Source organism: Electrona antarctica (assembly GCF_951216825.1).
Source record: "Electrona antarctica genome assembly, chromosome: 12".
NCBI classification, from domain to species: domain Eukaryota; kingdom Metazoa; phylum Chordata; class Actinopteri; order Myctophiformes; family Myctophidae; genus Electrona; species Electrona antarctica.
The window spans coordinates 27,524,535-27,540,811 of NC_136793.1; the positions used below are offsets into that span (position 1 = coordinate 27,524,535).

A 16,277-nucleotide genomic window follows, 5' to 3' on the forward strand; every position below is an offset into this window, starting at 1 on the left:
GGGCCTGATACACTTTGATGCGCGCCGGTGCTGTGCAACGGAAATGGGCAGATCTATAAGCTCACTAACATCACAGCGTGATGCATTGTGAGCTTGTAAATTGGCTACTTTTTGGTGCGCGACACCAGCTCGCATCCATCCATCCATCTTCAACCGCTTATCCGTAGTCGGGTCGCGGGGGCAACAGCTCCACCAGAGAGCTCCAGACATCCCTCTCCAGGGCAACATTAGTGGACATCCTCCTGGGGGATCCCACGACGTTCCAAGGCCAGTGAGTCGATGTGTTTCCTTCAACTGGGCCGTGGTCTCCTCCCAGTGGGACGTGCCTCGAGGACGTCCCTAGGGAGACGCCCGAGGGGCATCCTAACCAGATGCCCGAATCACCTAACCTGGCTCCTTTCCAGGCGAAGAAGCAGTGACTCTACTCCGAGTCTCTCTCGTGTGACTGAACTTCTCACCCTATCTCTAAGGGAGATGCCAGCCACCCGTCGAAGAAAACTCATTTCGGCCGCTTGTATTCGCGACCTTATTCTTTCGGTCATGACCCACACTTCATGACCATAGGTGAGAGTTACAAAGATTGCTCGGTAGACAGAGAGCTTTGCCTTCTGGCTCAACTCTCTTCATCACAACAGTGCGGTACAGCGGTACCAGCTCGCAACTAAGTATAAATCTAGCTAAAGAGAGACATGAAATGATAATGAGAGCGAAAAAAAAAAAAATAATTACTGGGGGGGACAGTGTGTGTGTGTGTGTGTGTGTGTGTGTGCGTGCGTGCGTGCGTGCGTGCGTGCGTGCGTGCGTGCGTGCGTGCGTGCGTGCGTGCGTGCGTGCGTGCGTGCGTGCGTGCGTGCGTGCGTGCGTGCGTGCGTGCGTGCGTGCGTGCGTGCGTGCGTGCGTGCGTGCGTGGGGGGCTTTGAAAGATGAGATAAAAGGGATAGAGAGAAAAGGGAGAGACAGTATGTCAAGGGAGCGTAACATGAATAAAGTAAGAAAGACACAGAACAGAGGAAGCATTGCACGCATGTCATTATAGTCAACCTCAATGGGGATAAGGCAAGTTAGAGGAGAGGAGAGGAGAGGAGAGGAGAGGAGAGGAGAGGAGAGGAGAGGAGAGGAGAGGAGAGGCATTGCTACCACTGAGGTCAGCGATGAGTCAATGTGGTAGTCGATAACAGAATGTGCACACGTGCACAAACCACACATACATAGTTGTCTTGGTGTGTTGAGGGCTTTATATGACTGTTGTGAGTGATAATATTGGAATGATATTATTGCACAACATGCACACACTCACACGTGCATGCAGAGTCCTAATGATGGAAGCGGGTGATTCACAGAGTCCTAATGATGGGAGCGGGTGATTCACAGAGTCCTAATGATGGGAGCGGGTGATTCACAGAGTCCTAATGATGGGAGCGGGTGATTCACAGAGTCCTAATGATGGGAGCGGGTGATTCACAGAGTCCTAATGATGGAAGCGGGTGATTCACAGAGTCCTAATGATGGGAGCGGGTGATTCACAGAGTCCTAATGATGGGAGCGGGTGATTCACAGAGTCCTAATGATGGGAGCGGGTGATTCACAGAGTCCTAATGATGGGAGCGGGTGATTCACAGAGTCCTAATGATGGGACCGGGTGATTCACAGAGTCCTAATGATGGGAGTGGGTGATTCACAGAGTCCTAATGATGGGAACGGGTGATTCACAGAGTCCTAATGATGGGACCGGGTGATTCACAGAGTCCTAATGATGGGAGCGGGTGATTCACAGAGTCCTAATGATGGGACCGGGTGATTCACAGAGTCCTAATGATGGGAGCGGGTGATTCACAGAGTCCTAATGATGGGAGTGGGTGATTCACAGAGTCCTAACTAGAAAAAGTGCCCTTCTGGGCACAGGTCTCCACCAGGAGGATATGACTGTGTGAGATGTTTGGCAAAATGTTTAGGAGTAATATAAACATGTTTTTTTGTTTGTTAGTTTTTTGCAACAATTATCTTCATTTTGTTGAGGAAATGCAGCATTGTATGGCAATTGGATGATTTGAGGCATTGTGTTCCAAAAATGTGTTTTGCAAAAATCAACCTGTTGGTGGCGCTATAACAGGCCAATGTGAAAAGGGTGGGATATATTCCTCAGCCTAGTAAGAAAATGTGTGAAAGATTTCACGTAAATTGGATGTTGCGTTCATGATTTGAGGCTTTTGTTCAAAACGGGGCAATCTTGCAAACTGTGAAAGCCAATTATAGCCAATTAGGATGGAATATGAAATATCGGACAGATCCGACTTGAGCACATGACCATAGAGATACTGTGTAACGATTTGTGAGATTTTTGGACAGAATCTGGAGGAGTAATATCAAAAAATGTGTTTTACAAAAGTCGGCCTCCTGGTGGCGCTATAAAAGGCAGATGCGGAAAATGCAGGTCAAAGGTTTGTCCTTGGCCTCTAGGGAGTGTGCATGCAACGTTTCACGCAGATCGGTGCAGTTTTAGGTAAGAAATGTGAAAAGCTGCCTCATGGTGGCGCTATAACAGGCCGTTCTGGAAAATGTGGGGCAGAGGTTCATCGTTGGCATCCAGGGAGTGTGTGTGCAAAGTTTGGCATCGACCGGGTTAACGGTGCCGGAGATTAGCTGGTAACGGACGGACGGAAGGAAGGAAGGACGGAAGGACACACACACACACACACGGACGGAGTGCAAAACATACTCTCTCCCCATGCCTTCGGCCTGGTGGAGACAATGATGGGAACGGGTGATTCACAGAGTCCTAATGATGGGACCGGGTGATTCACAGAGTCCTAATGATGGGAGCGGGTGATTCACAGAGTCCTAATGATGGAAGCGGGTGATTCACAGAGTCCTAATGATGGGAGCGGGTGATTCACAGAGTCCTAATGATGGGAGCGGGTGATTCACAGAGTCCTAATGATGGGAGCGGGTGATTCACAGTGCTGGGGAATAATGTGTAGCAGCGCTGAGCATAAAATCCACTGAGGTTTACAGGACCGTGAAAGACAACAGTAGACAACAGGGTGTGTGTGTGTGTGTGTGTGTGTGTGTGTGTGTGTGTGTGTGTGTGTGTGTGTGTGTGTGTGTGTGTGTGTGTGTGTGTGTGTGTGTGTGTGTGTGTGTGTGTGTGTGTGTGTGTGTGTGTGTGTGTGTGTGTGTGACATGTGCGTGCGGTGTGTGCCTGCCTGCCTGTCTGCCTGTCTGCCTGCCTGCCTGCCTGCCTGCGTGCGTAATACTGAACGGTAGGCTATGTGTTGCATGTTTCTTTCCACACAAAATATTCAGTGTAAGCATAAAGAGTAATTTCTTCACCGTCACAGTAATGAAGGTTAGCAAGTGTAAGGACGTTTAATTATTTAATTATTCATTTTAAATTACATTACATCTGACTGTTTGCAATAAACTGGAGACAACTTTGATATTTCAGAGTCATATCATGTAGGCACTTACTGAGTATTTGCATGTTGTGGATCCATCCATGTCATGGACTATATTATTAGTATTAGTCATGGAAGCAGATGTTCTTTAGACTTCGGTGTGACAGATATGCACATGAAATGAGAGATAAAGGGGGAGTGAGAGAGATAGAGAAAGAAGAGGAGATAGAGGAAAAAGGAAGAGATACCGTAAGCAGGAAGGGCAGAGAGACAGGCTGCCAATGTATAATTTATGCCGGACTTGTTTCTGACAAAGAGTCTGGCATGTTGCTTCCGGGGAAGGCCATCATGCGGTCAAACCGCCGCACCGATAGACATTAACCATCACTTACATATATTCCAACTGAGCTCTTGCTAAATAATACAACAAAGGTTTTCCAGAGACTCCCTGGTGAATGCTAACGATCAAATATTTACAAGATTGAGTATTCTATCATCTAGAGAATGCTAAATACCTGCTCAAATCTGAGCGTACCCTTAGGTCTTCCGCTGAGTTCCCCCCCCCAGGGAGTAGGCATCAAGGCAGTCCTCTGAAACAGCTGCCACAAGACAAACGATCCGTTCACGTTTCGGTGCAAATGCAAAAAAAGATGTAATGATGTAAAAAGTCAATATAACTAAGACAACAAAAACACAACAGCATAACAGCATAACATAACAGCACAACCACCCCTCCATTTAGAGAAATTGTTCTGCTTGTTTTTTTTGTTTAATTTTTTTGCATAACACCTTAGGTGAAGCTACTTGTATAAACTGCTTTGCATCACCTTCCTCTACATAGTGACAAAAACCTTTCCATATCAAACTCTGAGGGCCAGATTTCTGCACATCAAAGGTGCAGAGCAAATTGCCCCGTGCCTTTAAGTGCAGTCTGCGTTGGTAAGGTACGTGAATTAATGTGCACTTCACTAAGCAAGCTTTCCTGTCACATTCTGCATTTGAAGCAGAGCTTAAAGGCTGGTGGAATTTGGAGCCCTCAACCAGTTCAACAATAAATAGAACAACTAAGCGTCTGCCCGCCAGGATTAATTCATCTATCTATCGCGCATTGCCACGGTGTTATCGCGCGCAACCCTTATTTTGAAGAACCAAATATCCGTAACCGGATGTTACAATGACAAAATACTGTGTGTGCTGTCTTGACAGGTTGTTCTCTCGGTCAGCGGACTGCTGTCGGCCGTTGAAAAACCTTGTTTTAACCAGAAACGACATTCATTGCGCCGATTTGGAGATACAGGCCATTGAAAGCAGCACATAGAGTGCAAGTGGATGTGCGCAGCCGCGCACATCTTCAAAATGGCCGCGGCCACTGTCCCACTTTGACTGTTATGCTAACGAACGGCAGTGATTCGATCTGATCAAAACATGGATTAAAGAATATAAACCCTGGAAAACGTAGGCTACGGTTCTGGAAGGCTAGACAATTAATTTAATCCTACGGTTACTACGGTTCTGGCGTGCTCCGTGTTAAATTAAGTGATGCTGAAATTGACGCAATGCAACTCCAACTGAGAGAAATGTTTCCAAAACATTGATTTTAGCAATCCCGTTTTATAAAAAAATCACACCCGTGTAAAGTGAGGGGCGCTAATATATTAAAGTCTAACTCATGTTGATTAGGTGATGTAATGGTGATGTAAAACAAACGGTGCCAACACAAACATTAAACGCCATTAACAATAAAGAGATTATGACATAATGAGGTACATTATGACGTACATTTTCCCTCCATTGTCAATGGCGTTTACAAAACAAACATTGAACTAAAGACAAACATTAAACCTGTGTATAGGAGGGGCTGGCTCCCCTCAAAAAGACCTTAAGACGTCCCCACACGCAGGCACCCCGCGTTTTATTTGATAATGTGTGTGGAGTGGACGTCCTGGGCAACAGAAGTGTTAATAACTCGAGAACCGTTCACCCCACCAACTTCAAATTTGACACACGCGTTCCACACCACCACAGGGAGTGCAGTGCCCGGTGTCGAGTCAGTCGGACCCACGGTTGTCCAGAACCGCCCCAAAAAGGCCTCTGCCCAGGCTCTGGGCCAGGCCCCTGCCCAGGGTCCATATATGGAACTGGCCTGTTCTGACCTCACAACACTCCATATTTGGGCATGCCTGACACAGAACTCCATAAGCTGGCCTGTTCTGACATCCCAACACTCCATATTTGGGCATGGCTGACATAGAACTCCATATATAAAGGGACACAGAGAGACACATACAGAAATCTGACATCATTCTGACTGGGGATAAAGGGGACACAGACATAATATCTGGGTGGGGCATGCATTTCCAACTTGCATCATTCCAAGTAGGCCAGTGCCCAACGGGCTCCGCCGTAGAGGCCCCACGAGGACCTCTCTATAGAAATGGGTGAACATCACTTTCCCTCCAAGTTGAGGAATTTTCCGTTGGTGATTTGAGTCTGAGTCTAAAATTCACTTAATCTCAACTAGAGGCCAACAAAATAATATTCAACAAATGCTAATTTAGAAGACTGTGGCAATAATATTGTATGACAAAGTCTGTCTGAATTTCCTCAGAAGTAATTATGCTCTCTGATAAGGGAATCGTGCCTTAATGTAATTATGTTGTGCTTTAAGGATTAATTTTGTCTGTGGCGGCATGCCGCGTTATGTTGGTGTCTCACTGCATTATCCATAATCTCATCTGACTATCTCATTTGCAATCTACAGATAGATCCCTCTGGTGTAAGGAGGAGAGACAGAGAGAGAGAAAGAGAGAGAGAGAGAGAGACATGCAGTAGTATGTATGCTCCCAGTGAAATGCGGCTTTGTAACTCTGAGTTGTAATCTCTGTTGTGAAGTTGTTTCATGTTGTGAAGTTGTTGTGAAGTTGTTCCAAACATGACGAGTAATTGTCTCTACCATTTATGTATTTAGGCCTATGTAACCCACATGAGTTGCACCAGCAACTAAAGAGTCAATTTAGGGAGTCTAACACTGATGTCCATGTGGGGGGCGCTATAGAGTCCCAGATCCCTATTCCAGAACAGAGAGCAAGAGAGCAGCGGAGCAGAGCAAAAGCCGCCAGAACCATGGTAGAGCAATGAAGCGCTGGTCAGATCTGAGAATGCACTACTTAAAACACTATTGTAAATTTTAGACAAATACACACCCCCATGATGAGTCAATCTCAACCATTTATAGGCAGTTACAGTATACTTCAAATTGATGAGTCCAGCTTTCAATCATATATGTACAGTATAAACAGTGCAGTCCCTTCCTTATTATATTATATGGAAGGTGATGGTGGTCCATCCTTTTTTACAGTTAATATGCCTGCTGCCTAGACTTGCTCCACAAGCTCACAATGCATCGTTTATATTTTCTGTGCTAGACACGCTACCCAAGTATAAATCAGGCTTTAGTCTAAATCAGCTCTGTACCAAGAGACAAAATCTAAATTGACACCTCAGACAAGGAGAGTGCCTCTCATTAACGACAGAAGAGTGGAATGCACAAGATAAATCAGAGCTATTACAGTCACAGCTCTTGTTATGACACGCAAATGAGACCAAAAGTTGTGTCCTACAGACTTCGTTCATTTCTAAATATTGTGAATAATATTGTATTGTGGAGTCATTATTGTGACATTATCATATTGTGAGTTTTGGTACCATTACATCCCTATGGGTGGTTCAATTATGAGTAAGAGGGGATCATATTATACAGCTGCGTTTCCTTGACATACTGTATGCAGGCAGCAGGCGAGACTGGGATCTAAGGCAGTCTGTGGAGGGCAAGTTGGACAACTATGGAGCATTTCGGTCTTGCTTGTCCAGGGTCAGCTGCAGAGGAACGTGCAGAAAGTTAAGGACCTCAATACCTCTCCACATATGGCCCTCTCTGCTCCTGGTCGGGTCGGGTCTACACTGCAGACCAACTAACTGCAAGCACCGTCCACCTGAATACCAATTCCAATAATTGTGTAATAGGCTAAATGTGAAAACATTTGCCAATGTCACTATACTCTCAATGTGTCTACTTTGAGAGCTGTCAGAAGAAGGAGGTCCCAACTCCCGAAGCACCTCCCCGTGCACCTCGGAAAATGACGAGTCATAATAGCGTGTCACTGCGGGAATCTCTAGTCGGCCCCCATAGAAAAACATTGAAAAGTGGCTGTGGGAATTACGATATTAAACACTCTGCTAAGCGAGTAAATACATAACTTTGTTAACGACCCTGACGGCGATATTACCTTATTTAATATTTGAGTCATTATAATACTGATGCTAGATAAATCCATGCTTGTTTCCATTCCATGCCAGCTTGGAAAATCAACAATGGCGGGCATTGTAAACAAAGTGGAAATGCAAATTTGGAACTGAAGACTGAAGAGAGGGAGGAATTATACAAAGTAGGGTGACATTGATGACATCACAAATACGACCAAATCAGTTGAGCTGTTTCTGAGAGCAATTTCCATAAAAGCCCCTATATGAAGAGAGATCCTGATTGTTCAAAATTGCATATTTGTGGGGATAGAAAAGACACAGGGGAGCTAAAAAAAAACACCAACAAAATTTAAAAAGTTTGCAGACATGCACCCAGCTCAGCTGATAATTAATATTACACCGTGTTACGTTAGAGCTGCGCTTCCACTTTATCACAGATGCAGCCACTCCTGTTTTTTTTTTAACTAAATAATATCTAATCTACTCTATCATGCAGACATGAATAAAGTGGCTGTGATGCTTTCTCATTCAACTGTAATATGCAAAACCTACCAACCTAGTTTCTTTTTTATTTTGTTGTTATTTGTTGTTGTTGTTATTATTAATTATTATCATTAAAAACGTATAAATTAACCCTTGTTCTAAAAAAGCATAGTTGTCCTACAGGAAAAACGACGAGAAAAGAAGAGCTAAATTAGATCAATTAATTAACTGATTAATTATCCCTGAGTCTGCATGTTCTGGTAGATCTATGGTCTCTCCAACACCCTGCATGATTGTGATGACAGACACGCACGCACGCACGCACACGCACACACACACACACACACACACACACACACACACACACACACACACACACACACACACACACACAGTGAAGCTGATCACACTGAAATATTCCAATTAGTTAACCTTAACAAGGGGAAGTTTAGCTGGTATAGAATAGATAGGGCTGAGCATGCAGCCCTACAAGGACACCGAAAACCGACGGCTTGTTTATTGCAACTGTAGAAGTAATAAGTATACACCTGAGAGAACCCACCGACGCAGCCGGCAAGTGAGTGACTCCTTTTGACTTCAGGCACCCCAGTGCAAGACTGAGTTCCTCTGTGCTTTTTCAGAACCTTTCCCTTTTCCTTCTGCTACTCTATAGGTAGGTAAGTAGGTCAGAGAGGCTTATTTCCAGTATCAGCTGAGAACGCAGGATTCTTTCCCTGTTTCAATGTGCTCAGCTAGACCCCTGGGAGATGGATTGTACTCCACTGAGGTGGAGTACAACAGCTACCATCAGCTCCCAGTACCTACCGCACGACTTGCCGCACCCAAGCCATGCTATTCATATGCCGAGTTGGCGATAGAACCCATGACCCTGGTCCAAAGGCGAGAGCTCTACCAACTTAGCCACCCGGACACACCCGGCTCTATAGGAATATGACCAATGAACATACAAAGAGAAATGCTTAATATAGCCTATACATCTAACAGCTCACAATGTATTATGTACACGTGTCATGTGTGTCGTGAGCTTGTAGGTCGGCAATTTTTCGCAAGTCACACCGTTGTATGACAATGTATAAATCAGTTGCTCAAGTAGTACTATTATGTAAAGTGGCTTTCATTCTTCTACATCTACACAGAGGTGACAAGCAACTCCCTGAAAAAAGAGAGGTAAGCTCATCTGGGAATGAGAGTGTTACAGTAGAATTATAAATTAAGTAAAGTTTCTCTGGTGTTGTGTGGATGCGTCAAAGCACTTTTGAATACAGTATTGACTGAAAGTAACTTCTACTCAGTGCCAACAGGACAAAACAACTCATTTTCTATGGACTTACCCTGCTGACACCTCTGCCTCTGTCTTCTCCGTAGTTTGTCCCCAGAATTTCAAAGAAGATGTTGGGGTTGGTGCCATTATCGGTGAACTCCAGGAAACTGGTCAGACCGCTTACACCAAACTGCAAAACACAAGGAATTGGGCAGGGTTATTATAGTTAACTAAAACGAATCAAACAACTACAACTAGAATAAATACAATTATAATAATACAAAATAAAAACATCCTGAAAATGAGGCTTTCCAAAAAAAAAAAAATTGCTGAAACTTTGTGTATACTGTGTGAATTAAACAAAATCACAGCGAATGTCCTTCATTTTTGTTCGTCAGTATTGAATATTTTTCAAAATAGCTACAAACTCACAATGCATGGCATAATCTCATCCCTGACTACCTCATATTACACTAACACTAACACTAAATCAAATCAAGTTAAAACTAAGCTAAAACTCAGCCTTTTTACAAAATAAAAACTAAACCAACAAGTCTTTTAAAACTAACTGAAATTGCAAACATGAAGTCAAAACTAAATAACAAAAACAAATGAAAATGTAAAAACTATAATAACCCTGGAGCAAGGGTTTTGTATTTTAGTACAAACCCAATCAGAGCTAAATTGTTGCCGTGTGAATATGTGAATTCGTTTTTCTATCTTAAACAAGGTTTATATTGCTGTCTTTTGCATTTGTTGCTTATTTATTCAACGAATAAACATGAATTACTTACTTACATACAAAGTTGAATGGCACAAGCAGCGAACAACATTCAGGCATATAGGATCTATATTGTGAAAGTCAGTGCTTCATCATGCCACAATCACAGGCATGAATTACTTTGCAAAATTAGCGTCTTTTCTATTTTCTAAAATAAAATGGCATTTGTCATCCACTCAGGCATGACCAATAATATCATCTACCTCGAAGCACACGCTGAAATCAAGACATGGCCAGATATGAGTCATCTATTACCCACAAAACAATCGTATCATATTGAAAAGTGCTGGGACTGGGACTAACTGAGGATAATGTGTACTCTTGTGCTTGTGGGTGGGTATATATGTGTGTGCATGTGTGTGCGCACGCGCGTGTGTGTGTGCGTGCATGCATAACACCGGAAAGGTGTAACATAGACTGACTCCGGTGGAAAATCACACTTCATGTTGTACCAAAGTCATGAGTTGCCCATCACAGTGTGAATGAGTGCATGTGTGTTTAAATGAGAAAATGTGCATACACCACACGTATATGACAGCACAATTTTAGTTTGTATGCATATGTGCATGCGTGTGTGTGTGTGTGTGTGTGTGTGTGTGTGTGTGTGTGTGTGTGTGTGTGTGTGTGTGTGTGTGTGTGTGTGTGTGTGTGTGTGTGTGTGTGTTGGTGACAATCACTTGAGGACAATAGCACATTTTGTTGCACCAATGCATGACACGTACATGTAAATACACGCACGCTCGCACGCACGCAGGGCAGTTTGTCCTGCCCTCTAGTAGTGTGACCAGATAAAAGTCACACTGACTGTTTCAGAGTGACAGAGGTGTGATAACTCTTCCTGTGACTCACAATGTGGGGTTGTGCTGTGTGTACTGTGTGGGTGTGGGTGAGTGTGTGGGGTTGTGCTGTGTGTACTGTGTAGGTGTGGGTGAGTGTGTGTTCGTGTATAGACACACACGCTGTACAAGAGAGAGAATGAGAATGGCTCATCATGCATAGTGAGCATGTAAATCATCTATTTGCACTATATTTGTGTGATACCATTGTGTAACAAAGTGTAAAGTGGTTAAAGGGGAAAACCACCCATTTTCAACATTTTACTATGTCATTAATATACCTTAGAGCTGTTGTGTGGAAATAATAAAAAAGTCCCCCCATTTTGTGTTTCCTAGAACTGTAATTATGAAAAAAATCATTAACATGGTGAAACACATCTTGATGATGTCATCAAGATGTGTTTCACCATGTTAATGATTCTTTTCAGACCTCTAGTTCTAGGAAACACAGAATGGGGGAACTTTTTTATTATTTCCACACAACAGCTCTAAGGTATATTAATGACATAGTAAAATGTTGAAAATGAGTGGAATGCCCCTTTAATCCATTTGTTGATATTTAAAAAAAGAAAGCTCCTCTGTTATTATTAACCCATGTATCATGCTTCACATTGACTTAAATGGTGCATTTATATAGCGCCTTTATCCAAGGCGCTTTACATAGATTGTGCATTACATTCACCCATTCATACACCGATTGCGGCGGAAGCCATGCAAGGTACCAACCAGCACATCGGGAGCAATTTGGGGGTTCAGTGTCTTGCCCAAGGACACTTCGACATGTAGACAGGAGGAGCCGGGATTCGAACCGCCGACCCATGGATCATTGGACGACCTGCTCTACCTCCTGAGCCACAGACGCCCCGACTTAATTATCGAATACCTCAACAACTAGGTTTGTCTAGTCTAATCTATTGAATCCATAAATGTAAAAAACTATTTTTGCAGCTAGTATCTTAGTTACAAGTACAGCATTGTGGTTGTGAAGCAGGTTTTACAATAGCAGATTTTACAAAAGTGTTTAAAAAGACTTCTATTTCAATTTGTCAAAGAAGACAGGTGGGTATAGGGAGAGAAGTGCTTTAGGGAAATGGAAGAATAGGGAGACCCCCACTGCAGTGGTGTGCTATTAATATGTGCTATATTGTATTAACATATTCTAGCAAACACCCTAACACTAACCCTAAACCGAACCCTGAGGAACATAGGGTTGAGGGAATAGTATAACATAAGCAAAGGCAGACCTACAGTATACAGGCATACCTGCAGCCAAAGCGCCACTAGAGACATGCACACACTTGCATGCTGCATACAGTACGTATGTGCATGCCTGTGTTTACACTGCACACTCACACAGAGATGTCCACATGGAATAATTAGCCTAACATGTTTATTGGCTTCCTGAAAACATAGCCGCAGTGAAACCCATCCAGACACTGTTTATCAGAGCTCATAAGTGAGGGGTTAATTAATGTCAACTGCTCAGTATTGGTTGGCACAATGCACACAGAACAATTAGCTTCTGTTCAAAGATAAAGTTGTAGAGAAATAACAGGGAGTAACATGAAATGAAAGATGGATCTGTGATGAACGTTTCTATGGAGATAAATCATAAAAGGCCATGGTGTCTCTCACCATGGCCCTGTACTCTCGTTCCCCTATGGAATGCTGGTTGGCGAACAACAAACTAGCTAATGCAATGGCAGTGTAAATTTGCCTCCAGGCTATGGCATATAGTCACATTTTCCCCATATACTAGCTTTTGACCTAGTCTTGTAATTCCCCCACTTTTGCCAAACACACACATTGATGGAGCTACTCATCCTAACAGCAACATATTAGTATTCGTCATTAATTGTCCTAACGGCTCCAGATGCCAAAACAGTGATTAAAACACACGCACAGACACAAGCACACCCACTCACACGAACAATCAAAGTGATAACGGGTGGCAGACTGGCAGTCAGAGCACATTGCAGTTGCTCAGGAGATGACACCGATACTGGGTCTGTTGAACACAACCCTATTATCTCTCAGGGCTCTTGAATGCAACTCAGCAGAGACGACCATCGGGGCTCGTTTAACAGCCGTGGTTCAGCCGGCTGATGAAAATGTTGCCAAGTGTTGCCAAGTGACATGATCTCAAGGTGAAAAACTGAGATAGATATGAAAGCCAATGCAGCGGATTTATTATCGCCTGACACTAATCCTAAATTAGCATTTCACTTGGCTACATCATTCAGTCAAACTGCCATCCGCAAAGTAGTTTTTTTTTATTGATATCTAAACAGAGGGCATTGATCCAATTGGATTTAACAGTGATGAAAGAGATGCCAGACACCTATGCCTGATCTCAAGGTGAAAGGCAGAGATTCATAAAATAAACTGCCGCAGGATCCCCAAAGTCAACTTTCTCCTGGAACTGAAGAAAACATGCTCATTAGCCCTGCAACATTCTTAAAAGCATAAAACTTTGATTTGAAAGATACAAATAGTATCCAGCATTTGCTTTTGCGTGTGCATGCACGCGCATGTTCATGTGTTATGCATGCATGCACATGTTTCCGTACCTTTTTAACATGCTCGAGCATACTCTTGCCTCCTTGCCAAGGCTTGGAGTTCTTCCTGATGCAGGTCAGGCTTGCCATGCTGTGCCACTTCCTGTCCTCCAACTTCCTGTGGAAGGTATTGGCCAATAGCAGCACAGTATCATAGATGTAGCGGTTGGTAATCTGCAGAGAGTAGAAAACAAAAAACAAAATCAGTTACAGTAAACCCTATAGACTTATGTACTGCAGGGGTTCTATACTTGTAATGGTGATATACTGTGTTGATCTGACCTCATCAAACCCTGTACACTCAAGACACGCTTCATATATGGGCAGTACAGAATTCATTCCATATGTTGATCTGACCTCATCAAACCCTGTACACTCAAGACACGCTTCATATATGGGCAGTACAGAATTCATTCCATATGTTGATCTGACCCCCCATGCCAAAGCACCAGCGCTCGCCCAGCAGTCTGCCGTCTGCCGCCACCCAGGCGGAGGCGTGCATACGACCTCTCCCTTCAGGACATCTTACTGGTTATAATTGTATTTATTTATTATTAATTTTAGTGATTGCAGTACGTGATAGCATACCAAGTACATCTATGAAGTTAACAAGGAGAAAATGTGGCTGTGTAGGCTATCATTATTCATTATTATGTTAATATTAGTGGGGCGGCAGTGGCTCAGGAGGTAGAACGGAGGAATCGATCAAACTAGGATCGAACTGAGAACTGGAAGGTTACCAATTTGATCCCTGGCTCGACCTGACATTAAAGTGTCCTTGAGGATGTAACTGAAACAGGTACTCCCAAACTTGGTACCTTACCTCCAGTGTTTGAATGCATAGGCTACGACGTGAATGGGTGAATGCAACACACATCGCAACAGTGCTTTATATAAAGGAACTACTGTATACAAATGCAATTTACCATTAGTATAATGTACATTATGTGAAGGGCAGTTATCAGAATCAGCATTACAAGATTACAGGTGTAAAAGAGTGGGTGTACTTTTCCAGTACACCGATTGCATACAATGGCCCAATCACAGACGTTTTTAAACTGAGTCGGGCCAAGTGAAGAGTGATTTTTGTCAGGTTTATTTTTAATTCAATGCATTGCTGCGTATCAAGCAACTAAATACAAACAAACCATTCTACAGTATAATAGATGGCATTACATTATCTGTAGCTGTCTGTGTGGAGTGTGAACAGCATGCAGAGGTGACCCCCCCCCCCCCCCCTCTTCCACACACAATTCACGCGCACGCACACTTTGTTTTCAAATTCACATTAATTTCCAAAAGGCCCTCTGGGAGTACAAAATGATGAAAAACAGTTGTGGTGATGAATAATTTTAAACCCGTAGACAGGTCACCAGTTGTTTACAAAAGGGTTTTCAATGGATTGTGTTACTATTGGGCATGCTAAATAGCAAACAAAGAAATAAATAAAAAATAAATAAATTTAACTTCCGGAAAGGAGTGATTTTCAAGATGACTACTGGAAGCTTTAAATTACCCTGTCTAACCCTAGGTTTTAGGGTTCAACGAATGGTTCATAAGAACAGTAAATTATGTATTGCCACCAAGGTGACCATTCTACTAAATTACATATAAACAACAAATTGACCTTTTAAAATGAACACTATAACTGTAACACAAAATGGTAAACATTTTTGGAAGCATGTACTATTTATTTAGCAGTATACCATAGCAGTATACCAGCAGTATACCATGAAATGCATGAATTGTGCTAATTTTAGTCTTATTCTTCTTCTCTTGTTGTAGCACTTTGAGATTTGCTTCAAATGTAAAGTGCATTATAAATAAAATGTATTATTATTATTATTATTATTTACATACTTAAATAACCACAAACTCATCAAGTGATCCAGTTTTACGTGCCAGCCCATTATAGGCCCTCTCTTACTCCTCTAGTCTGGAGGAAACTTGACACAGTCCACATGGTACTACTCTCTTACCCATTCAGGTAGTGCCACAGTCCTTTTGTGTCACAACCAGTCACAGCATGGATGAATATCAACTGAGAACACATCATGTCCGAGGATTTATTCTAAATAGATGATACACTAATCACAATTAAATATTAGTTTTTGTTTTTCAAACTAGGGACACCGTTGTTAATTGGTTAAGAAAGAAGAAGCAATATTGTCTAATGCAGTGGTTCCCAAAACATTTAGTGCGGGACCCAAAAAAGGTCCTCCCGGGATCCAAACAAGTGAAAATTGCCGATCTACAAGCCACACGTCACGATGTAACGCGTTGTGAACTTGTAGATCTTCCAGTTTCGCTATTTCTTTAAATTTATTTTCTTTACAAGTTTTTCTTTTCAAATTCATGAAATGTCTTTGATTGTTGCATTTATTAATTAAATTCTTTAGGTAGGAATTATTTCTTAAGGAAAGGAAATCTTTAGGGGATCTTTAGTCGATACCCAGTGTTTGGCAAACACTGGTCTAATGTGTATTTTTGTTTACACAAGAGCATCTTCTTCAGCTCATAGACGTGCTCCTATGAGGCAGTTCATTGAATGTGCCCAGAAACAATGTGACTACAAACTGTGCAAGGGTTTCACTGAGGTTAGGGCGGCTGTGACTCAGGAGGTAGAGCAGGTTGTCCAATGATCCCTGGGTCGGCGGTTTGAATCCCGGCTCCTCCAGG

General features: G+C 42.9%; 1 protein-coding gene across 2 annotated transcripts in view; it reads right to left on the reverse strand.

Moving 5' to 3' along the window:
* The window catches only part of grid2 (glutamate receptor, ionotropic, delta 2), a gene marked incomplete at its 3' end in the record, with an annotated part of 744,548 nt that overhangs the window by 201,199 nt on the left and 527,072 nt on the right, over positions 1 to 16,277 (reverse strand). For both annotated transcript variants that reach the window (XM_079516745.1, XM_079516744.1), the window contains exons 7-8: positions 13,611 to 13,772; positions 9,494 to 9,613 (exon numbers count right to left, since the gene is read on the reverse strand). In XM_079516745.1, coding sequence (XP_079372871.1) covers positions 9,494 to 9,613; positions 13,611 to 13,772 — 282 coding nt within the window. The remainder of the gene's footprint in view (positions 1 to 9,493; positions 9,614 to 13,610; positions 13,773 to 16,277) is intronic.